This window comes from Pogona vitticeps, chromosome 4 (genome assembly GCF_051106095.1).
Source record: "Pogona vitticeps strain Pit_001003342236 chromosome 4, PviZW2.1, whole genome shotgun sequence".
In the NCBI taxonomy this organism is placed as follows: Eukaryota; Metazoa; Chordata; class Lepidosauria; order Squamata; family Agamidae; genus Pogona; species Pogona vitticeps.
The window spans coordinates 11,650,151-11,669,707 of NC_135786.1; the positions used below are offsets into that span (position 1 = coordinate 11,650,151).

Sequence of the window (19,557 nt, forward strand, 5' to 3'; positions counted from 1 at the left end):
AAGCCTTGGAACTGAGGTTCTTCTCTCACTAAGAGTGCATCACTCTGCAAAGTTTTATTATTTATTTATTTATTTATTTATTTATTTATTTATTTATTTATTTATTTATTTATTTATTTATTTATTTATTTATTTATTTATTTATTTATTATGGCTGTAAGCCGCCCAGAGACCTTCGGGTAGTGTGGGCGACATACTGTATAAGTTAAATAAATAAAATTTATTTATTTATTTATTTATTTATTTATTTATTTATTTATTTATTTAGTTAGTTAGTTAGTTAGTTAGTTAGTTAGTTAGTTAGTTAGTTAGTTAGTTAGTTGACTTTTATACTGCCCACCTGGCTGCTGAGGACATTCTGTGTGGCTTACAACATTATAACATAAACATTATAACATATTTATCTACTCGCATTTGCATGCTTTAGAACTGCTAGGCTGGCAGGAGCTGGGACAAGCGACGGGCACTCCGTCGCGTGGATTCGATCTTACGACTGCTGGTCCTCTGACCCTGCAGCGCAGAGGCTTCTGCGGTTTAGCCCGCAGCGCCACCACATCCCTCTTAACATAATAAACATAATAAACAACAATTTAAAAACAGTAAATGTAATAACTATAGAAATCAAAATGAAACACATACACAAATCAAAATAAAATTAAGTAGAAATAATTAAAATAGTATGAAGACAAGGGGCAGAACTGACAATATAAACGCTGAAACAGCCTCTGTGTTAAGATGCTATAAGGTCCGGGAAGCCCTGTTTGAAAAGCCACATTTTCAATGACTGTTTAAAATGTTTTATCAGTTTAAATACCACAATTCTGTCCTATGGAATCTTAGGAGCTCTAGTTTGGTGAGGTGCTTGGATTCCTCTGCACTACCAAAGCTAAGAATCCGGAGTACTTCAACAGACTCCAGATCCCGGGATTCTGGAGGATGATACTGTGGGAGGTAGAGTGGTATATCAGATTGCTATACCTATGCAGTATACTGTAGATGTACTTTAAAGATAAAAGTAGGAATAAGGAACTTCTCTGTGCTTGTTCCAAAGATAGCCATGCTTTAATCCATACTGCACATGAGCATGCTTGAAGAACATACTTGCACTCACATCAACCACCATGCACACAAAACTCTGTGGAGCATTCAAACCATCTACGTACAACTCATTTCCCTGCTCTCTCTCGGGTCCATATCTGGAATAAGAGAAGGAGGGAGGCGGTGGAACTGGCAGAAGGCCCGTCTTGCTTCTTTTAGGGACGGAGTTGCCACTGTGATGCGATGTGATGAGTTGCCATCAATTCCCATCATCAGCTTTTGTCAGTGGAAAATGTCCTAAATAACTTTTTGGTGCCCGAGGCAGAAAATACAAATGGTTCCCCTTAGTGGTATAATAAAATAAAGTGAAATCATAAACTACAATATCGGCAATGTGCTATCATTGTAACAAGTGACAACATTCCACCCCTTGAGGTGTATTGTCTCACCCTGTCTAATAGAAGGGCTAGATTTGAGCCTGGGTGATTTTTAACTCAGGAGAGCAAAGTTAGAGAAAACACTGGCAGGGGAGTGGCAAATGTTTTGCTCTGGACCTCTAAAAAATCTTCCACAATTCCATCTTCTGGCCAGAGAAGATCTGTTTAAAAGCTGTCACTGAGCGGAAGGAAACAAAGCCAGGCTACGCTAGCTCCTCAGGACAATTCATTACCCAAGACAATCGGACACCACTTCGAAAGCACGCCTGCACAGTGCATAGGTATTGCAGTTTGGTACCACTGACTATCATTGCTCCCCCCCCAAAGAATCCTAGGGTTTATACTAGGATAAGCTATTTATTATCCTGGGATCTGTGGTTTGTTGAGGTACTAGAACTTAGGCCAGCTGAACAGTTCAGTGAAACGGAGCATCTGGTTGTGAAGAAAGGGGGCGTTGAGTTTGAGTCCTCACTGTGCCTTCAAGAAAAGCCAGCCTGTATAGCCTTGGACAAGCTGCGCAATCCCAGACTGCACCCAGGAAAAGGAACTGGTAAACCACTTCCGAGTCCTCTATACTGAGAAAGCCTTTGAAAGGGGTCAACGTAAGTCAGGATCAACCTGGCGGCACGTAATTATTATTCATTACCAGGACTTGAGAGTTCTGGTGCACTTCCCTGAACAGGAATTCTAAATGCCTCACCAAACTACAAATGCAAGGATTCTGCAGGATGCAAAAATAAGAAATTTCAGTTATTTAATATAGTACCAGAGTAGCTGTCTGTCTGTCTGTATTTTTATTATTATTTAATTTTACCCCACCTTTCTCCTTACGAAAGAGCCAAGGTGGCTATCATCATCATTAAAAGACAACATTCAAAGCTGAAAATAGGAAGTATACAAATACTAAAAAAGGAGGTTGATTTCTATTCCAGTCCTTTCCTATTCCAGTATTTCTATTCCAGTATTTTTTCTTAATTGTCCATTAGCTTGAAGAGGGAGTGGGGCAACAAACAATGCTGATGTGTACATGGAAAAAAAAAAAACAGGTATTCTGGACAGTTGATTTTTCTTAATTGGCCATTAATTTGTGAAAAGCTTTTACTAGCATCCATAGCAACAGCAGACCTACCTTGCACACAAGATACATGCAGGTGCTTTTAACAGTATTATTTAATTTGAAAAAACAGTCCTACATTTATATTAAAACCCCCTGCATATCCACTTGTTTCAGTGACTTTAGCCCAGGAGGTATGAAAAATGGTGCAGGCGCCATTACTTGTTGGAGAAGAGAAATTGGCTTGGGGACATTAGGCCTGTGTGGTGTAGCAGACAGAATCCTGGACTAAGCCTCAGGCAGTCTGGGTTTGAATCCCTACTCAGCCATAGAAACTCACTGAAAGCAGTAATGGCAAACTACACTTTGAACAACTCACATACTTCAAATAGCCTATTAGGGTTACCATGCGTTGGAAGCAACTTGATGACACGCAACTGGAGCGTTGTTGGGAAATCCTGTCCTATTTACGATATTTTCCAGGATGCCATGTTTGAGTTTTGTTTTGCCTCAACGATGAAGTCAAGCTCAGCTTTAGCTATGAGGTTTTCTAGTGGCACTTATTGCTGTGGCCCTTATCTGCAGCTGTTGGGCTTGGGTTGAAGCCAGGGCTATGTTTTCTACATTGCTCTTCTCTGCCTCATTTCCCTAAATTAACCAGGTAGGAAGAACCCTAGTTTTGAACATCTCAAACTATCTATATTCTGGCTCAGTTTTTCATCGGTCACTCCTGAGGACTAGAAACTCATTTTGAAGGACTACAAAGTTCTCAAAGTCCATGCCACCTTTTTTCATTCTCTCGGTGGATACTGAAGGATTGCTAGTGGGTTCACATACTGGCCAAACCTAGTAGCTCACTAGCAGGAAGGATGAAAGCAAAATAGTTCACTTGCAAAACAGCCTCAGTAAAAGTCATTTCCATTCTCAGTCAAAGTCATTTCCATTCTCTGAAGGGGCAATAAGAGCTTTAGCAGAAGCTTCAGTTAGTAGTGCTTTTATTATCTGCTTACAATGGTGCAACACTCCACCATCATAAGCTTTATGTTTCTATTCTTTCTATTTTTTTTTTTACAAGCACACACTACCAACAAGAAGCTGAGGCAGCCCTCTATAACAGACTTTTTATTGTTAGGCTTTTGACAGCTGGCTGTTTCAGAAGGGTCTTTCATGGATAATGCTTTCCTTTCCTTTCCCTTTTTTTTTTTGTGATGTGCTTTTCAAATTGCCTTTAATTTGTGTTCAAATATTGCCCAAAATCTCACTGAAAAATATCACACATGTAAGGGCACACCTGGTCACATTATCGACGGTGTAACCAAAGGATATAAAGTTCTCCTCCAGCCCCACATGTCAAAGGAGTTGATTTTTTTCCCCCGTTGCCTTTCTTTACTGTCCAGGTTTCAAATTCAAAAGTGTTACTGTACTTAGGAGTAACACAGCGATGACGATTTTGGGCTTGATTTCAAGCTGCGCCTGCATACATTTTGAGATCTTTTTATTTCCTTATTTGCTACCCTTTCAAGTCCCAGTCTTCTTCTGATTTCTTCTACTGCTGACAATCATCTCTTGCATAAAATTGTCCTTTGCACAAAAATGCCATCTTTGCGGCAAATTATTCATTGCCTGCATCCCGTCAATTGACCACGTTGAGGACAACATCACCTTTGTTTGTGAATTTGAAGCACTGGATGGTTTCTTTCTTTCTTTCTTACAAATCAGCTAATCTTTCTGTGCTCCTTCTGTGCGTATGTGCGTGCGTGCATGTGTTTGGATACTTTGCATCTCAAAGGGCGCTAGAGGCATTTTTCACAAACAACAAAAACCTTGAAAGGGGAAAAAACCCTCTCACTCTGATGAGAGATGAGGAATCTCGTGGGTTTTCAAAATTCCTTCTTGAGTATGCCATTGTATTCGCTTAAAGCGATGAGAACAAGGAATTTAGTGAAACTCTATTCTGTATCACAGGTAGCCCATCATCTGAATGGGAGAGTAGTTCACCCTGAAATTTTCCCAGACCATAGGCCACTTGTGTTATACTGAGTACACATAGATCAGAGAAGCAACTTCACATGGTTCTAGAGAAGGTGTGGCTAGGAGGCCACCTTTCTGGCACGGATGACTGCCAATCGCTCACAGTACTAAGTTCCTTCCCTGGCACTCATTCAAAGAGAATGACATCTCTCTGCTAAATCTTTTCCCTCTCGTGGGTCTGTTGGGGCCTGGCATGCTGTCATGATTTTACCCATTTGCAGTGTGATCTATTCACAACTGTGAGTAAGCAAAACATTTAAATTTACCCCCAACTAATATCTCAGAGTGAGTGACTGAGACTGTAAGTGCCAGTTGATGAGTAAAAGGGGGGTGGACTGAACTGGAGAATTTGAAGCTATTCTGCTCTGTGAATCCCTGCATGTCTGCTGCGTAGCCTAAGGGAATTTTAACCAAAAAACTCAAAACTCTGCAACATGTTCTGGTACAATGTCCCTCCCCACCATGTGTAGTCATATAACCTGAGCATAATGCTTGAAAATGGTATTAGGTTCTGCTGAATAGTATACATAAAGGCTGATTAATCAAGCCCACATAGTCATTGAAACTGAGCAGCAAATTCATGGGATGAAGAGAGATTGCAACAGAAGGGGGGGTGAATACATTTGCAAGAATAACATGCCACTGCTTGTTTCATTTACCATATTTCCCCGAGAATGAAATGCTTTAATGAACAGAATTACAGCTCATCCCAGTAGAACGGGAAAGGGGTTGTACTCCAAGTGAATGCAGTCCCGTGCAGCTTTATTCACCTTGGCAGAGATTGAAACTTTATTCACCCGCAGCCTCACTAAAAATACTGACAAGCTGCTAATCAACTTCCCATAAAATGGAACTTTCCGTCTTCACAATAAAAAAGCTGGAGGAGGGGGTAGGAGCCAAAAAAAGATTTGCCCATGAATTTGGAATGAGCTTGACCTATTAACAGGAAATGGAAACGGGACCCAGCCAGCTGCAGCAAGAACATATCGAGACATACTTTAAAAGGCTGGATCACTTGAGTTGTTAGTGATCCTCACGGAGGGAACTTCTCACTGCCTGCCCTTCATTCAGCGTGTATGAAAACCAGAAGGTTAAAAGATAGGCCAGGAGCTTTTCTGCATTATTATTTTCACCACACGTCTCAGTGGGAAGAAAGTGTAGGATATACATATGTTGTTTTTTATTTTTGTTGTGATGAGCTATGAATTAATGATCTCCAAGAGACCATCTGATTAACAGCTCTGCTTAGGTCTTGCAGACCCCAGGCTGTGGCTTCTTTCGTTGGCTCAATCCATTTTACACATATCCCGACCCCAGGATCCCAAATAATAGAAGTCATCAATTAATTGTTGGCAACCTGCCACAGCTTGTGATGTCATTCATGCCTGTGACAGGCAGAGATACACCGTAGGGTGCTCAGGTTTTCTCCTATTGATAGAGGAAAGAGATTGGCATTTTAGGGGCAAAGCACACAAGGTGATGGTTACTTTGTGATCCTTCTTGCCAAGATATTCTTTCCAAGGAAGAGCAGTGATGGGAAGGTGGCATTCAAAATCTGATGGTTATAGTGAAGCTGCTTGACCTTGTCTCTTCCTGCCCCTGTCTGCTCATAACCAATTGTCCAAATACACTTCTTTGGATTGCACAGGTCTGAACTGCACAGCTTTGCAATTTTTTCCAATCAATCAATCAACCAATCAATCAATCCTGGGCCCCTGGCCACCCAGAACCCCATGAGTTCAACACTGAAAGGGTCAAAGTGCTCAACTTGCCCCCCAAAACAACATCTGATTCAGCCTCAAGATCAGGGGGTCATAAATATCTTTAAGGCTCTTTTACACACAGTACTATATGGAAAGGATAGTCAATGCTATGGAAGAGTATGTGTGTGAGAGAATCAACTGTTTATGCTTTGTAGTTATGTTTTGAGGACATAAGAGTTATACATGGATTTTGAACTTATACAGATGTCCAGTGCCCCCAACCCCAGCCTTGTTGAGGGGAGAAGAATACATCCATCTCTGGGGAAAGAGAATGCATACCCCCTGTTTCTTTTCTCCTGTGGGTAAGAAAACAGCTATAGGGGTGCTGATTTCAAAATGTCAGGGGGAAAAAAGATGAAATGGCAGCATAGAACCCCTCTTGGTTTCCACATCTGTTGGGAAATATGGTTGCTTTAGATTTTCTCCCAAAGAATATTCTTTCTTAATTACAGCCAGGGCAGGTGCTTTGAAAACAGGAACTAGAAATTCTCCTGGGAATTGTTCAACATGAGTGTGATGACCCAAATATTCTCTATAGTCTTCTGCAATTGTCATCATAATCATCATCACCATCATCATCTCAGATCTGCAGAGCTAGAAGGGGCTCTATGGAACATTGGGTCCAGCCCCTGTCAAAGTGGCACAGTGGGGAATTGAACTCCCAACCTCTGGCTCCCCAGCCACAGACCTAAACTACTGAGCTGTCCCATCAGTTCTATGCATGAACTGTCTCTAGTGTATTTTTCCCTTGTGAACCCAAGTGTAGGCCTTCACAGCACGCACAAGGAGACGGGCTTGACCACACAGAAAGACGCAAATAATCAAAGGCCATTCTCCTCCCTTTACTCATTTGTCTCTGTACGAAGCAAGCTGTTACAGGTTTTACATTTCACTCCTTTACAGAAAGACACAAAAATAAGGGTTCAAATTCTTTCCAACACCCACTAAAAATTAAGTAGAACAATTTGTGTGCTTTCTTGTTTAATAGGTGAGAAAGAACCAAGTCTGGATTTAAAGCCATAATGCCCACCAAGCTGCAACTGACGATTAAAGATTGTTATAGAGACAACTCTGCAAGCAGGATCTGAAGACCTTAGGAATGGACCTCAACCTTGACATCTGAGTGTTCAGCCTGGAGGCAGGCAGTGCATCACGGCCTCTCCCAATTTGAAGAGACCCTTGTTCAGCAGGCCGAGGCAAAGAGGCAGTCCGGAAACCAGCAAAACCAGGGAGCTGGACTGTATTTGTCTTCAGTGTGGAAGGGACGGTCACTCTTGAATTGGCCTCCTCAGCCACACTAGATGTTGTTCCAAGTCCTCCATACAGAGCACGTTAACATAGTCTCTCGACTATGTTGACTGAAGGATGCCTAAATCTAAAAAGAGACAAGTCTACAGATCTTAGGTGGTCCAAACAGACTGAGCAAAAGTAGAGTTGGGACAAACACATGAATCAGCACTGGAAGGGACTCTATGGATCATCGAGTCCAGCCCTGTCATGGAGGCACAGTGAAGAACTGACTACTGAGCTATCCAGCAGTGGTTGTCGTCAGTTTTTCGGGCTCTTTGGCTGTGTTCTGAAGTTTGTTCTTCCTTATGTTTTACCAGTCTCTGTGGCCGGCATCTTCAGAGGATAGCACTCTGTGCAAAGAGCCCAAAAAACCCACAACAACCATTAGAACCCGGCCATGAAAGCCTTCACGAATACACTATCCAGCAGTGCTTTGTAAGAAAGATTTTGTAAGAAGGAGAGATAACCTGGTACTCTCTAGATGTTTCTCCTTGTAACTCCCAGAGTTAGTGACCATTGGCTATGCTAGTAGGGGAGGAAGTAAACTGTAGTTCAAAACACTTACTTGTCTACTCTTAGTTTATGGAATTATTCACAACATGTCATGAGCATGACCATAACAACTTAAAAGAATGGGGTTACTAAATAAATTGATGGAAGGAAACCCAGTTTTTATTTGACCACTATTTTGGGCCTCTGGTGTGTGTAGGGCTCTCATAGCTATGAGACTGAGTCCTGTAAATATTCTGGATGTTCTTTTTCTTCCTTTTAATGGAATGAGGAAAACCTTATTTGCTTTGCCAGGTTGCCTCCTGCCCAGTGTACTTATGAAGGGCAGGAAGGAGACCAAATGAACTGATTTCTAGTACTCTAATATCCCTCCTTCCATTTTGTACACTACCCTGAAAACACAGTGGGCTAAGAATATAAAATTTCAAATGTAATTTATGCTATCAAGGCTGCTTCCTCCTGGAAGGGAATGAACAAACCCCATTTCACTGCTGAGTGTCATGTGCTGAGTGAGGCAGTGGCTAATCAGTTTGGAAGCAGGTAATGGCAGCATTCATTTTAATCCTAAAAAGGACTTGGGAAGCAATTGTTTCCTGAGAAGACATGCAAATGATTCACCTCATTTTGTCCAATTATTTTCTAAAATTTCTTGCAATTATGCTACAATTTCCTTCCAGGGGACAACTTGACACAAACATCTGCCAGTGGCTTTTAATTCTTCCTTTCCTCATTTTGAACAATATTTATTTTTTGCTTCCAAAATGGAAAACTGAGTGGATAGAAAATACCATGGCATGTGTTTATATTTTGTTATCGGTATTGACAGGAAACATATCAGTACGTATTCTGTAATAGTCAAACTTTCTCTTGTCATATTTCATGAGCTACTAGGCACTAAATGCTGTCTATTTGTAGCAGTACTTTACCAGTGTTTCACTGACTACAGTGGTGTCACAGAATGACCCCAAACATTCAAACTTACTGGAGGAGGTTATAACAAACTGCATATTTTGACTGTCTTGTCAGAGCTTAAAGAGGACAGGGACACTGATGCTCCTGTCAGTGGTCTGTCAGACTCTAACCCAGGCCCCACATCACCTGCCTCAGGGTCTCTGAGACAAGACACAGATGAAGATCAAGACACTGCCCATAAGTCCTGGGAAAGTGGGACACAAACAGAGGCATATGTAGCTTTGTCGGTCATGGGAGTCAAGGAAAGAGAGGGAGTTAAATTTACTCCTAGTGCAAACTTTGCTGCTGAAAGGGTAGGATAAGAAAGAGAGAGAAGCAGGAAGAGAAATCCCAGCAGGATGGGAGAAAGAGGAGGCCCAAGAATCAAGTCTTACGAGAGAGGAGGGGGTATATCGAGGAGAGAAGAAGTGGCCAAGAAAGCAGTTGAGGAAGGAAGATCCAGGGAACATTAATGAATCACAAAGGGAAGATCCAGATGAAGGGGAATGGGGGAATGACCAAGAGGACTGTAGAGGGATGTGTTGTGCTGAGCAATCCCCTCAAGGAGACCCAGAAGCTCTAGAAGAGTGGGATTGTGTCTATAAAGAAGATCCTTGGAGGTGTTGAGAGTCCCCATGGGTGAATGTGTAAAGCACAAATACTCCAAGGTAGGAGTCAAGCAGAAAAAAAAACGAATGTCCCTTATCACTCATCATATTGGGGTGAACGCAAGAGAAATTGATTGATTGACTGATTGGCCACCCTTCTCCAAATAAAGGAATTCTTCTCTAAGAAGCAATATATGAACAGGAAGAGGCAATGAGATAGCACCAGAGAGAAGAATCTTTGGAGTCAAGAATCTCCTCGTACCACCCTGGGACAACCTCTTCAAATTTGTCTTCACAACTGCCATATAGACCCTCCTTGTTAGGAGCCATCCGAAGGGGGTGAGGGTTAGGACTCAGGACTCATAAGACTTCTTAAATTCTTCTTCTTCTAGACTTCAAAGAGTTTGGAGATATCACCTGATTTCTCTAAGAAGGCTCCCCTTAGTGAAAGTAACCAAGAGGTCAGAGACTAATTGTAAAGACACTGACTCAAGTATTGGAAACTCAGGTTAAAGGAAATCACTTGCCTTCCAAATCTGTTACTGTTCAGTCCTTCCCAAGTTCAATAAACTCTGTTCTGTTTCAACCTCTTATCCTGATGTGAAGGAAGTTGAGAATGGAAATGGGATCACTTGCAGAGGCAGTAAGGGCAGGCAGGGCTCACAGAATGTCAAGTTTGAAAATTAATTAATTAGAAATGGGGGAGATAGTTGTTAATATTTAAACCTGAAAACATTTAATCCCCTAAATTTGCATTATTAATGTATTGTTTACATTGTAAAACAAGTAGTAGGGTTTATGGAGAATGGTAGCCACCTGTCAACATTTACCCCCTAGTAAATCACATTCATCCTTGGCTCCTTCAAAAGTGTTTTTTTGGTCACTCAGGAATTCCCTCCCAGGTGTGACAGGGAAGAACCCTTATAGTCTGGGGTGGCTGTCAATCTATCCAGCACTAAACAATCATTCTTTTCCTGCCTCTGAATTAAAAGAGAGTCCCGCCTCTCTGCTCAGCTTCTTTACCCCTCTTTTTTGTCTGTTGGAGTCAGTCAGACTGTTGGAAGCAGTCAGTGAGTCTGCTGAGGTCTTTTGCAGCAATGCAGTAATGTTTGCTGAGTTTGCTGTTTATCTGTTCACTGAAAGCAATGAAACATTTTATTCCTTCTCCTATTAATGTCTCAGAATAAGTTATTGCCACTGTAAGTACCAGTTGATGAGTGAAAAGAGGGTGGATTAAGTTGAGGAAGCAGCTGTTCCGCTCAGTGAATCCCTGCACTTCTGCTGCGCAGCCTAAGGGAATTTAACCAAAATTTAAAACTCTGGAACACAAAGTGTATTTATGATACTGCTGTAGGCATCTTTCAATCTCAAGAGACTATGGTAACGTGCTCTGTATGGAGGACTTGGAACAGTGTATCATGTGGCTGAAAAGGCCAATTCGAGAGTGACAATCCCTTCCACAATGAAGACAAATGCAATCTTTCCCCATCCACCTCCCTGGTTTTGCTGGTTTCAGAACTGCCTCTTTGCCTCAGCCTGCTGGACAAGGGTCTCTTCAAATTGGGAGAGGCCGTGATGCAACGCCTGCCTTCAGGCTGAACGCTCATATGTCAAGGTTTCCCATCTGTTGAGGTCCATTCCTAAGGCCTTCAGATCCCGCTTGCAGATATCATTGTATCGCAGCTGTGGTCTCTTTCTGGGGCGCTTTCCCTGCACTAACTCTCCATACAGGAGATAAAGCGCTAAAGTATTACTTTTAAGTACTTTTAAAGCACTTAAAGTTATACCTTTCCCCTTTTGATGGCAAAAGTGATTAACTTAATGCTAACACATTAATATTAAAGAATTTTTTAAAGTTTTACTTATGGTTCCAAACTGGTTTAATGTTTTTCTTGGAAAGGGTAGAAGTGGGTTACTTGCTTTTCATTCGAGGAAAGGAAGAGGCTAAGCAACAGGAGAGCAGAAGGTTGTAAGACTAAAACAAAAGGCACAGATTCCCCCAAAGTCTGGGGAACCAATAGAGGAAAAAACAAGCAAAATTTGTGTTTCTCATTCTCAATCTCATCTTGGTTCCTTTATATTTCTCTAGCATTTAGCTGCCAAAATCATCCACCCATCTCTTCACATTTGGAAGGTAGCTTAAAGGGCGCCTGGTTGAATTCCCTGTTCAACAAGTATCTATTTTTTGCTCCATAAGACACACCTGACCTTAAGACGCATATAATTTTTAGAGGAGGAAAACAGGGAAAATATATTCTGAACCAAATAATGTAATAAAATATTTAATAAACTATAACAGAATAACATTTGAACCATGTAAAGTGAACAGCAGTCAACAGTGGCATTAAGAACCATTACCATTGTCATTAACAAATGGAGAGAGGTAAAGCTTTGTGTACTCTAGTTTATGTACCATAAATTTGTGTACCATAAATTTAATTCAAGTACATATAGACCATTATCAGCCAGTGATAAGACCTATACCATTCTACCTATATTTTACATTTCCTTTCATCCACCTCCTCCCCATGCTTATAGAAATGTCTCAATGACAGATGAGATTGTTGTGCAACTCTGCCCAGCTACAGCTCAAGCCTATATTAAGATAGCAATGGTTTGTCTGATTTGGCACTGCATTGAGAGGTCCCTTTTAGTTGTGTGGAGGATAAATAGTGGAATTAAACTATTTAACAGTTGGTTTTCCTTATTTACTTTAGGTTATGCAAAAGAACAGCAACACAAAGCTTAACCTGATCCCATTCACCAGCAGTAGCACATGCTCAGCATAAGACCAAATCTCCATTTTCTGACATAATTGAACGTTTATAGCATGCAAGGCACAACAGGTTAAGCCACACGAAGTCATGAACAATGTTCTTGATGAGCCAAAAAAACTGAATACAAACTATAGCAGCTGAAATCAGGAAGCAGGTACTGTAATCCAGTTAGAAGTCACGAGGCACAGTTAGTTTCCTTGCTGCAACACCCTTTGGGAATACATTCTCTATTAGATGCCCAGAACTATTTGAAAAGTTTGCAAGTTGAATCCAAATTTCCCATAGAAATGCATTGAAAATTAATTAATGCATTTTTATGGGGGGAAAACTTTAAAAAACTTAAAAGAAAGTCACTTACCAGGTACTGTAGACTGAGCCTGACTCTTCACAGTGCCTTGGTAGACCCCAGAACAACAAAAAATAGCCCCAAACAGTTAAAAGCCAGCCGGCAGCCGGCAGCCATTTTGTGCTCTTCTCCACTCCTGCTCCTTTCCCCTCCCCTCTCCCCACCTAACAGCTGATCGGCCCTGGTCTGAACCACTTCCCAGGCAGCTTTTAAAGCAAGTACTGGTATGCACGTTTCTACACAAGCAGGTTTCAACTCAAATGGAGCACCTTTTCACCCAAGCACTAATCCCAAACAAACAGCTTTTAAACTAAATTTTATATTTTAAAACGACAATACCAGGCAGCCCCAGGTCTCTCTCCCAGGTCTCTAACTGCTTGGACTAGCAAAGAAGCAGACAAGCAGCCTCTTCACTAACTGCAAGTTTGAATTTCCCCGCTTTCCCTGCCTTCCCCACATATTAGGCATGCTAATATCTGTGCACTGGAGGATTGTGGGAGGAACATCCAGCCTCTGATGAGGGTCCTGTGGGGCACCCCAAAACACTGAGTAGCTCTCTTGGCCTCTTTCGGGACTGGGGCTGTGCAGCACTGTTCTGATCAGGAGGTGCAGCCGGGGGTCACCATGCCTTTGGGGGACAGGGCACAGAAAGGGGCAGGAAGTTCAGGGGCCATTCCAACTCATACCTGGCAGGGGAGATACCATGATCATCAAAGTGGTTTTCCCATGGTGAGGCTCATCTATTGCACTTTGGATGTGCTGACCCCTGTGATTTCTCCAAATGTGGGACAATTAACTGCCTAAGTGAGGGACTGTGTTTGTGGTTTCTCCTGGTCTTTCTAGAATCACTCTTTCCCCTTTGGTCCTTGGCTGTTTTCACTGCCTGCTGCCATAGGCCTGTTGGCCTTGTTGGTTTTCCAGGTGGGATCCTGGAAAGCCAGCAGTGCAGAATGGTGAGGTCCAAATAGCAAACAGTCTTTGGTGCCAGTTCAGAGGCCTCCCAGCATGGCAGTGAGAGGCTTCTGGGTGGTGGTTGAAACCTTTTTTTACTGTATTCGTTCCATAATACTTTCTTCCCCCATTATTTGGGGGGGAGTGTGTCTTATGGAGCAAAAATACAGTAAGTTCTAAATTCAACACATTGTTTATGTAACTTCCCAATTCAACAAATTGTTTATGTAACTTCCCGCTGCTAAGTCAATGTCCCTTAGCTTAGAAGGATGACTGTACAAATGAGTGACCATACATGGCCATGTTCCAGAATGTGCGTGGGGCTACTTATCTGCCACACCCCATGCCTTTCTACCCCATGCTTCCACTTTCACAAAAGCTTGAAAATATTATTATTATTTTTAAAGATGGTAATTCCTAGAAGTCTAAGGAAGCATGTCCATTTCTGGGAATTGTAGTCCAAAAAAGTAATTCTGAGATACACTTGCCCACAATCTTCATTCCTCTAGCTCTGCTATTCTATGTTTGAAACTACCTCTTCTGAAACACCTGCAAGGCCCCACTTTTTTTACAACATTTGAATCCCGCTCTAAACTCACTCTTTTTATGAAGTCTTTGACACAAGTCTTCAGATACTAAGCTCAGAAAAACTGCCCTGCTTTCTTCCCACCTTCTCTCCCACTTCATCGCCATAATCTTCTGTTTCCCTTGTATCAGGGCTCTGGACTCATCTACTTTCTAAATAAGTCTGCACACTGATAGTACTGTATGACATAATGCCAGAAACAAGGTTCCCCAGCAACAGATAATCTTACATGCCATGATTTGGTTCTCAAACACATGAGCTGATACTACAGACCATGGTCTGTAGTATCAACTCATGTGTTTGAGAACCAAATCGTACCTCCAAGCACAAGAAGAGTCGGTTTGATTTTTTTGCCATTATATTGACCCATGTATACCTGAATGAAGTGGTACTTGAAGTTTTGCACCCTGATCCAAGTTAAGTGGATGCTCAGGGTGACATCACCTTGGGTATCCCAACACCACTGTAATGGAAATTGACACTACTTATATTGATGCTTTGATATGACATCTGCAAACAAACAAGCAGCATAGAAACAAGAGTATTCATATAACTGTACTTTCACACCGAAGAAAAATGTTGAAATTATAAACACTTTCTCTCCCCAAAATGAAATCAGGTTTTTTTTTTATAGGCTCACTTTCCAAAGAACACCGTTCCTCTCTGGAGAGGATTCACCAAGAAGCTTCAGGAAGCGCACTGTACACAGTCAGGCAGACAATCAATCCCGGGTGTAAATTATTCAAAGGTTCTACTCACCCTAACCAGCTGCTGTGGGAAAGGTCCTCTCGAATTTTCTGGCACATTGATTGGTGGGATAACCCAGTCTCTCTTTTGCCGCCTGAGCCCATGAGAATTCTGGTGATGGCGCCAGGGTAAGAGCGTGTCGCTAGGCAGCTGCGTGAGGTCCGATGACATGTTCTTTTTTCCTTTCTGCTGATTTGGGAGGGAGGGGTGGAAATCATTATTTTGCTTTTGCTCAGCTTCATTAACACACACAGACCAAAAAAACCACCTCATTTTTCTCTCTAGTGCATGTTAAGAAAAATAACTCATTAGGATGGCTGCTCTGTTGAGTCTCCTCTGGGTTAAGAAAGAGCTGCTGGGGAAAAAAAAAATACTGTTATTACAATGAAGCAAACATTTCTGCACTCCTAAAGCGTGTGGTGCTTTTATTGACATCTTTGCCACAGCTTCATTTTTACAGACGTATGGAGCTGTCATTAGACAATCAAGCTTTCTTCCACGACAGATTGTCTTCATTATACTGACTGCAGGAAGCTTTATCAGCCCCTTGGAGGATAAAATCTGCAGATTTCTAATAAATATAATCAATCACAGGAACAAAACGAAACAAACAGCAAACACCCCCAGCGTTACCAGTGGTAGGTCTAAGGCCATTATGCAGCATTAAGCCTGGAATTTTAAAGTGCCACTGACTTTATCTGCTACTATGGTGGAGAGGGATATGTGGAGAACTGGAAATTAGAGATGGGGACAACGCCAAAAAACAAACCAGGAGATTCGTCAAAATCGCAAATTTATTAGTTCGGATAGGGTCGGGTTTGTCTGAACTGGAGAACCCGAACATTCCCAAACGAATGGGGTTTGGGGCAATTTACAAACCTCCTGGTTCACTGCCCCCACACAGTTGCCCTCTCCTTCCCATTGCCCCCCACCCACTTCCCATTGCCCCTGTTGCCTCCTGCCTCTGCCATCTTAAGAGCCCCACCACATGCCATAGCCTCCTGCACATGTCCACACCTTTCAGCTGAGAGGGCGAGGTCATGCACCGAGGGCCCTGGGTCAGCTGACAAGCCGGCTAACTAAAAAAGTTAAATGTTTAGAAATTTATTATTATTTTTAGTTAACCGGCCTCTCAGACCACCTGCGCATGTCCCGACCTTACTGAGAGGTGGGGATATGAGCAGAGGCTGGCTGGCCTGCCGGAGTGGCATCCTCTCAAAATGGCCACAGCAAAGAGATAATAAGAGCAAAACTGCAGAAAACTGGATCAGTCTGCACTCTGCAGATACTGTATTTTGTAAAGTCAGCATGTCTTCATGGCTCATCCCAGACCAAACCACACTGAAATATGTTGCAATAAATAAATAAATAAACAATATAGCAGGGATAGCTTGCCATCATACACTGTTCCTTGGAAAATCCATTTGTCTCCCAGCTTCTGTGAGGATTGCTGCTAAGCTTGGAGAGAACTGTTGAGCCAGGGAGCAGATGATGACATAGACTCTGCTACTCAGGAATTCCCAGGACTTTGGCTCATACCTTCTTCACACCACCTTCAACTGGGGAATATTATAGCCAGAATTGGTCTTCTCTCTAATTCTTCCTCCAGGCCTCTTATCATTGTCCTTCCCCCAATACTCTTTATATATAGGCCTTCCCAATTTATGGAGCTCTCTCTGGCTTTCAGGTCCTATGATCTGCCTTAAGAAGTGAATTTTTCATTCATTCATTCAATTGTTCATTTTTACCAGAGCACTCTTTGGCTCTACAGCCTAATTTTGCAAACAACACTCTGCCCCCATCCCCTAGCAAGCTGGGTACTCATTTTACTGACCTTGGAAAGATGGAAGGCTGAGTCAACCTTGAGCCATTTACCTGAATTTGTTGGGATTGAACTCAGGTTGTAAACAGAGACTTGACCGCAGTACTGCAGTTTAACCACTTTGCCAAGGCGGTTGGCTAGAAATACGGAAATATCATGCAGTGTGATGGGGCCATTTACCAGTGGTTTTCAGCCTTGAATTCATCACCATTTGAAATTGGGGTTCATCCCTTTCTTGGACTAAGCCATAGAGCTCTCTACAAGTGTAGATGAAGAGTCTGCAAGATCAGCTTCTAGAGTTGGCTGATGCTTCAAGATTGGCAAGTGTAACAAAGCAGTAACTCTGCCCATGGCCCGGTAACCTTTTCCTTTGGGCACAAGCTCCCCAACACAAGTTTCAGTTTCTAGCAACTAACCTGGCAGATCCTGGCCTGTTAAACATCTTCTAATGTGGTTATTATCTGAGGTAAAATTTCCAGGCCCCTATTCTTGATATTAGCCAGAATCCTATTAGTTATTTATACTAGCGTAACTGCAAGGTCATAAATACCAGGATAAATTGCTGCTAATTAAAGGATCACTGTTTGTGTTCCTCATGGTGCACTCATACAATAGGATTCTGGATAGGATATCCCAGAATTCCTCTGAAAAAGGAGGGTGATATTGTTCCTATGTTGCAGAAGCAGACTTACAAAAAATAAGCAAATATCATTGGTATGAACAGTTGTGCTTTCACTGATGCAAATCAAATAACAACAACCTTTGTAGAGCTGAAAGGGATCCTATGGATCATCAAGTCCAGCTTCTCCCAAGGATGCACAGCAGGGAATTGAACTCCCAACCTCACTCCACAGCCAGATACCTAAACCACTTAGCTGTCCAGCAGTTGTAATATTTGTGAAGAGCCTGTTGCTTCTATTGGGAAGGGACCACAGCTTTCTGGTAGAGAAAGGCAGTCCGTGGTCAAAGCAAACATATAGGGAGGTTCTGTCTTCCTCCAGTGGACCACAGCCCACCCTTAATGGTAGCATTCATACAGGTCTAGTGTCTGACATTTCCAGTTAAAATAATCAGGTAGTTGGCGATGTCAATCGTCCAGGGCCCAAAGTCTGAAAAGCAGCTGTCAGTCAGAAAAGGCATACATGGGCTGGATAAATAATTTGTTGAGGCAGCTTCCTACATATTACTGTTCTAGCATCTTGCCACGAGGTTTATAACATAGGTACTCCAGGCCCTCTTAATGAAATATTAATATTAACTCTTGCTCATGACAACTCGCTCCTTGTCTTTATGATCTGAGCCTCTCCAGCACCCCTGCTTAATATCTCTTGTTGCATATGCTTTTCCTGTCCTCATTAACAAGCAGTGGCATGAATGTAAAAGGGCACTCAGAATTATGAAGTGCACTTATGTGAGCACGAAACCTAAACACAACCCATGCTTGCCATGTGAAACAGAACCTTTTCCAAAGCAGCTCGCAATTCCCAACTGGGGGACCTTCCTAAAGAAAAAGTTTGGGTTGGTCAGGATAATTGGTGTGGGAGAACGAAGAACAAATTATGAAGGGATGGTCAAATAATTTGCGTTCCAGCAAGTTTACCCAAGGGAATGGATTCTGAGCGAAAGAGATATTTGAGAATTAGCATGAATCCCAAAGCTTTCCGGATGCTGCAATAATTAGTACCGGCTCAGCAAAACCATTCTGTTCTTTTCATTTCTTCGGAAATCTCTGACAGCAAGTGAGCAGAATGTGACTCTCTGCCACTCCTAATGAGGGCTTCTGACACTGGAACAGATCATCAGCATAACTTGGAGGTTGATGGTTTGCACTGCAGGTGAAGGATCAATTTGGACATCTTCAAAAGAGTCTCCTCACATAGTAACACCTTGCCATGGTGTACATCACCATAGAGAGAAAAAACAGTACGAACTATGAGATCATACCTTTTTTTTTTTGCTTCATGCTTCCAATGTCGAGCACTGGATGCAGACAGAAAACAGAGCACAAAATTACCACCACCACTACCTCCAATAGAAATAGATTTATTTCTATTTATTTGGTGCATTTTTGGATCACCCTTCCCCTCAGTGGGCAATCATAGTAAAAAAAATTTAAGGCAATAAAAAAAATTAAAAGTAAAATGCACAAACCACAGGAAAGTTATAGCAATCTGGACAAATATAGTACAAGGAAAACAGTAAAATCAAATCATCATGTTGGTCGGCCATTCTCAATGGGGGTCATACGGCTCCCTAGGGGGCCCCGGGCATATTTGAAGGGGGTCACAGACTGAAAACAATTCTTCACATGCCATCTTATAAGGCTTTTTATGCGGCTTATACAATCCTGATTTGGCCTGTATTTCTTTCATATTGTGCTTATGGCCATGGCCAGGAAAATGGCTGATGTTGGTGATTAAGACCTTGTTATTGTTGTTATTACAATAAGTCTGAATAAATGGAATTTACAGGAAAGTTGACACACCTATTGATTCAACTTTAGTTGTCTTACTATACTAAGCAACAGATTTTAGCCACTATGTTCACAAATATGGCCTACGTCCAACCCCTCTTCCAATTAAAACAGACCCACTGAATTGGTAGGATCTTTGTAAGTCAACCCTTAGGTAAGTTACATTAACTCCA

The 19,557-nt window shown here is 42.0% G+C and overlaps 1 protein-coding gene and 1 pseudogene across 8 annotated transcripts in view; one reads left to right on the forward strand and one right to left on the reverse strand.

Moving 5' to 3' along the window:
- The window catches only part of CDH4 (cadherin 4), a 954,442-nt gene that overhangs the window by 304,063 nt on the left and 630,822 nt on the right, over nucleotides 1–19,557 (reverse strand). For 6 of the 8 annotated variants that reach the window (XM_072996786.2, XM_078392123.1, XM_072996788.2 and 3 more), the window contains one exon: nucleotides 15,102–15,278. In XM_072996786.2, coding sequence (XP_072852887.2) covers nucleotides 15,102–15,278 — 177 coding nt within the window. The remainder of the gene's footprint in view (nucleotides 1–15,101; nucleotides 15,279–19,557) is intronic. The other 2 variants (XM_072996789.2, XM_072996784.2) reach the window with 1 other exon arrangement.
- LOC140707141 (U1 spliceosomal RNA) lies at nucleotides 13,484–13,638 on the forward strand (annotated as a pseudogene).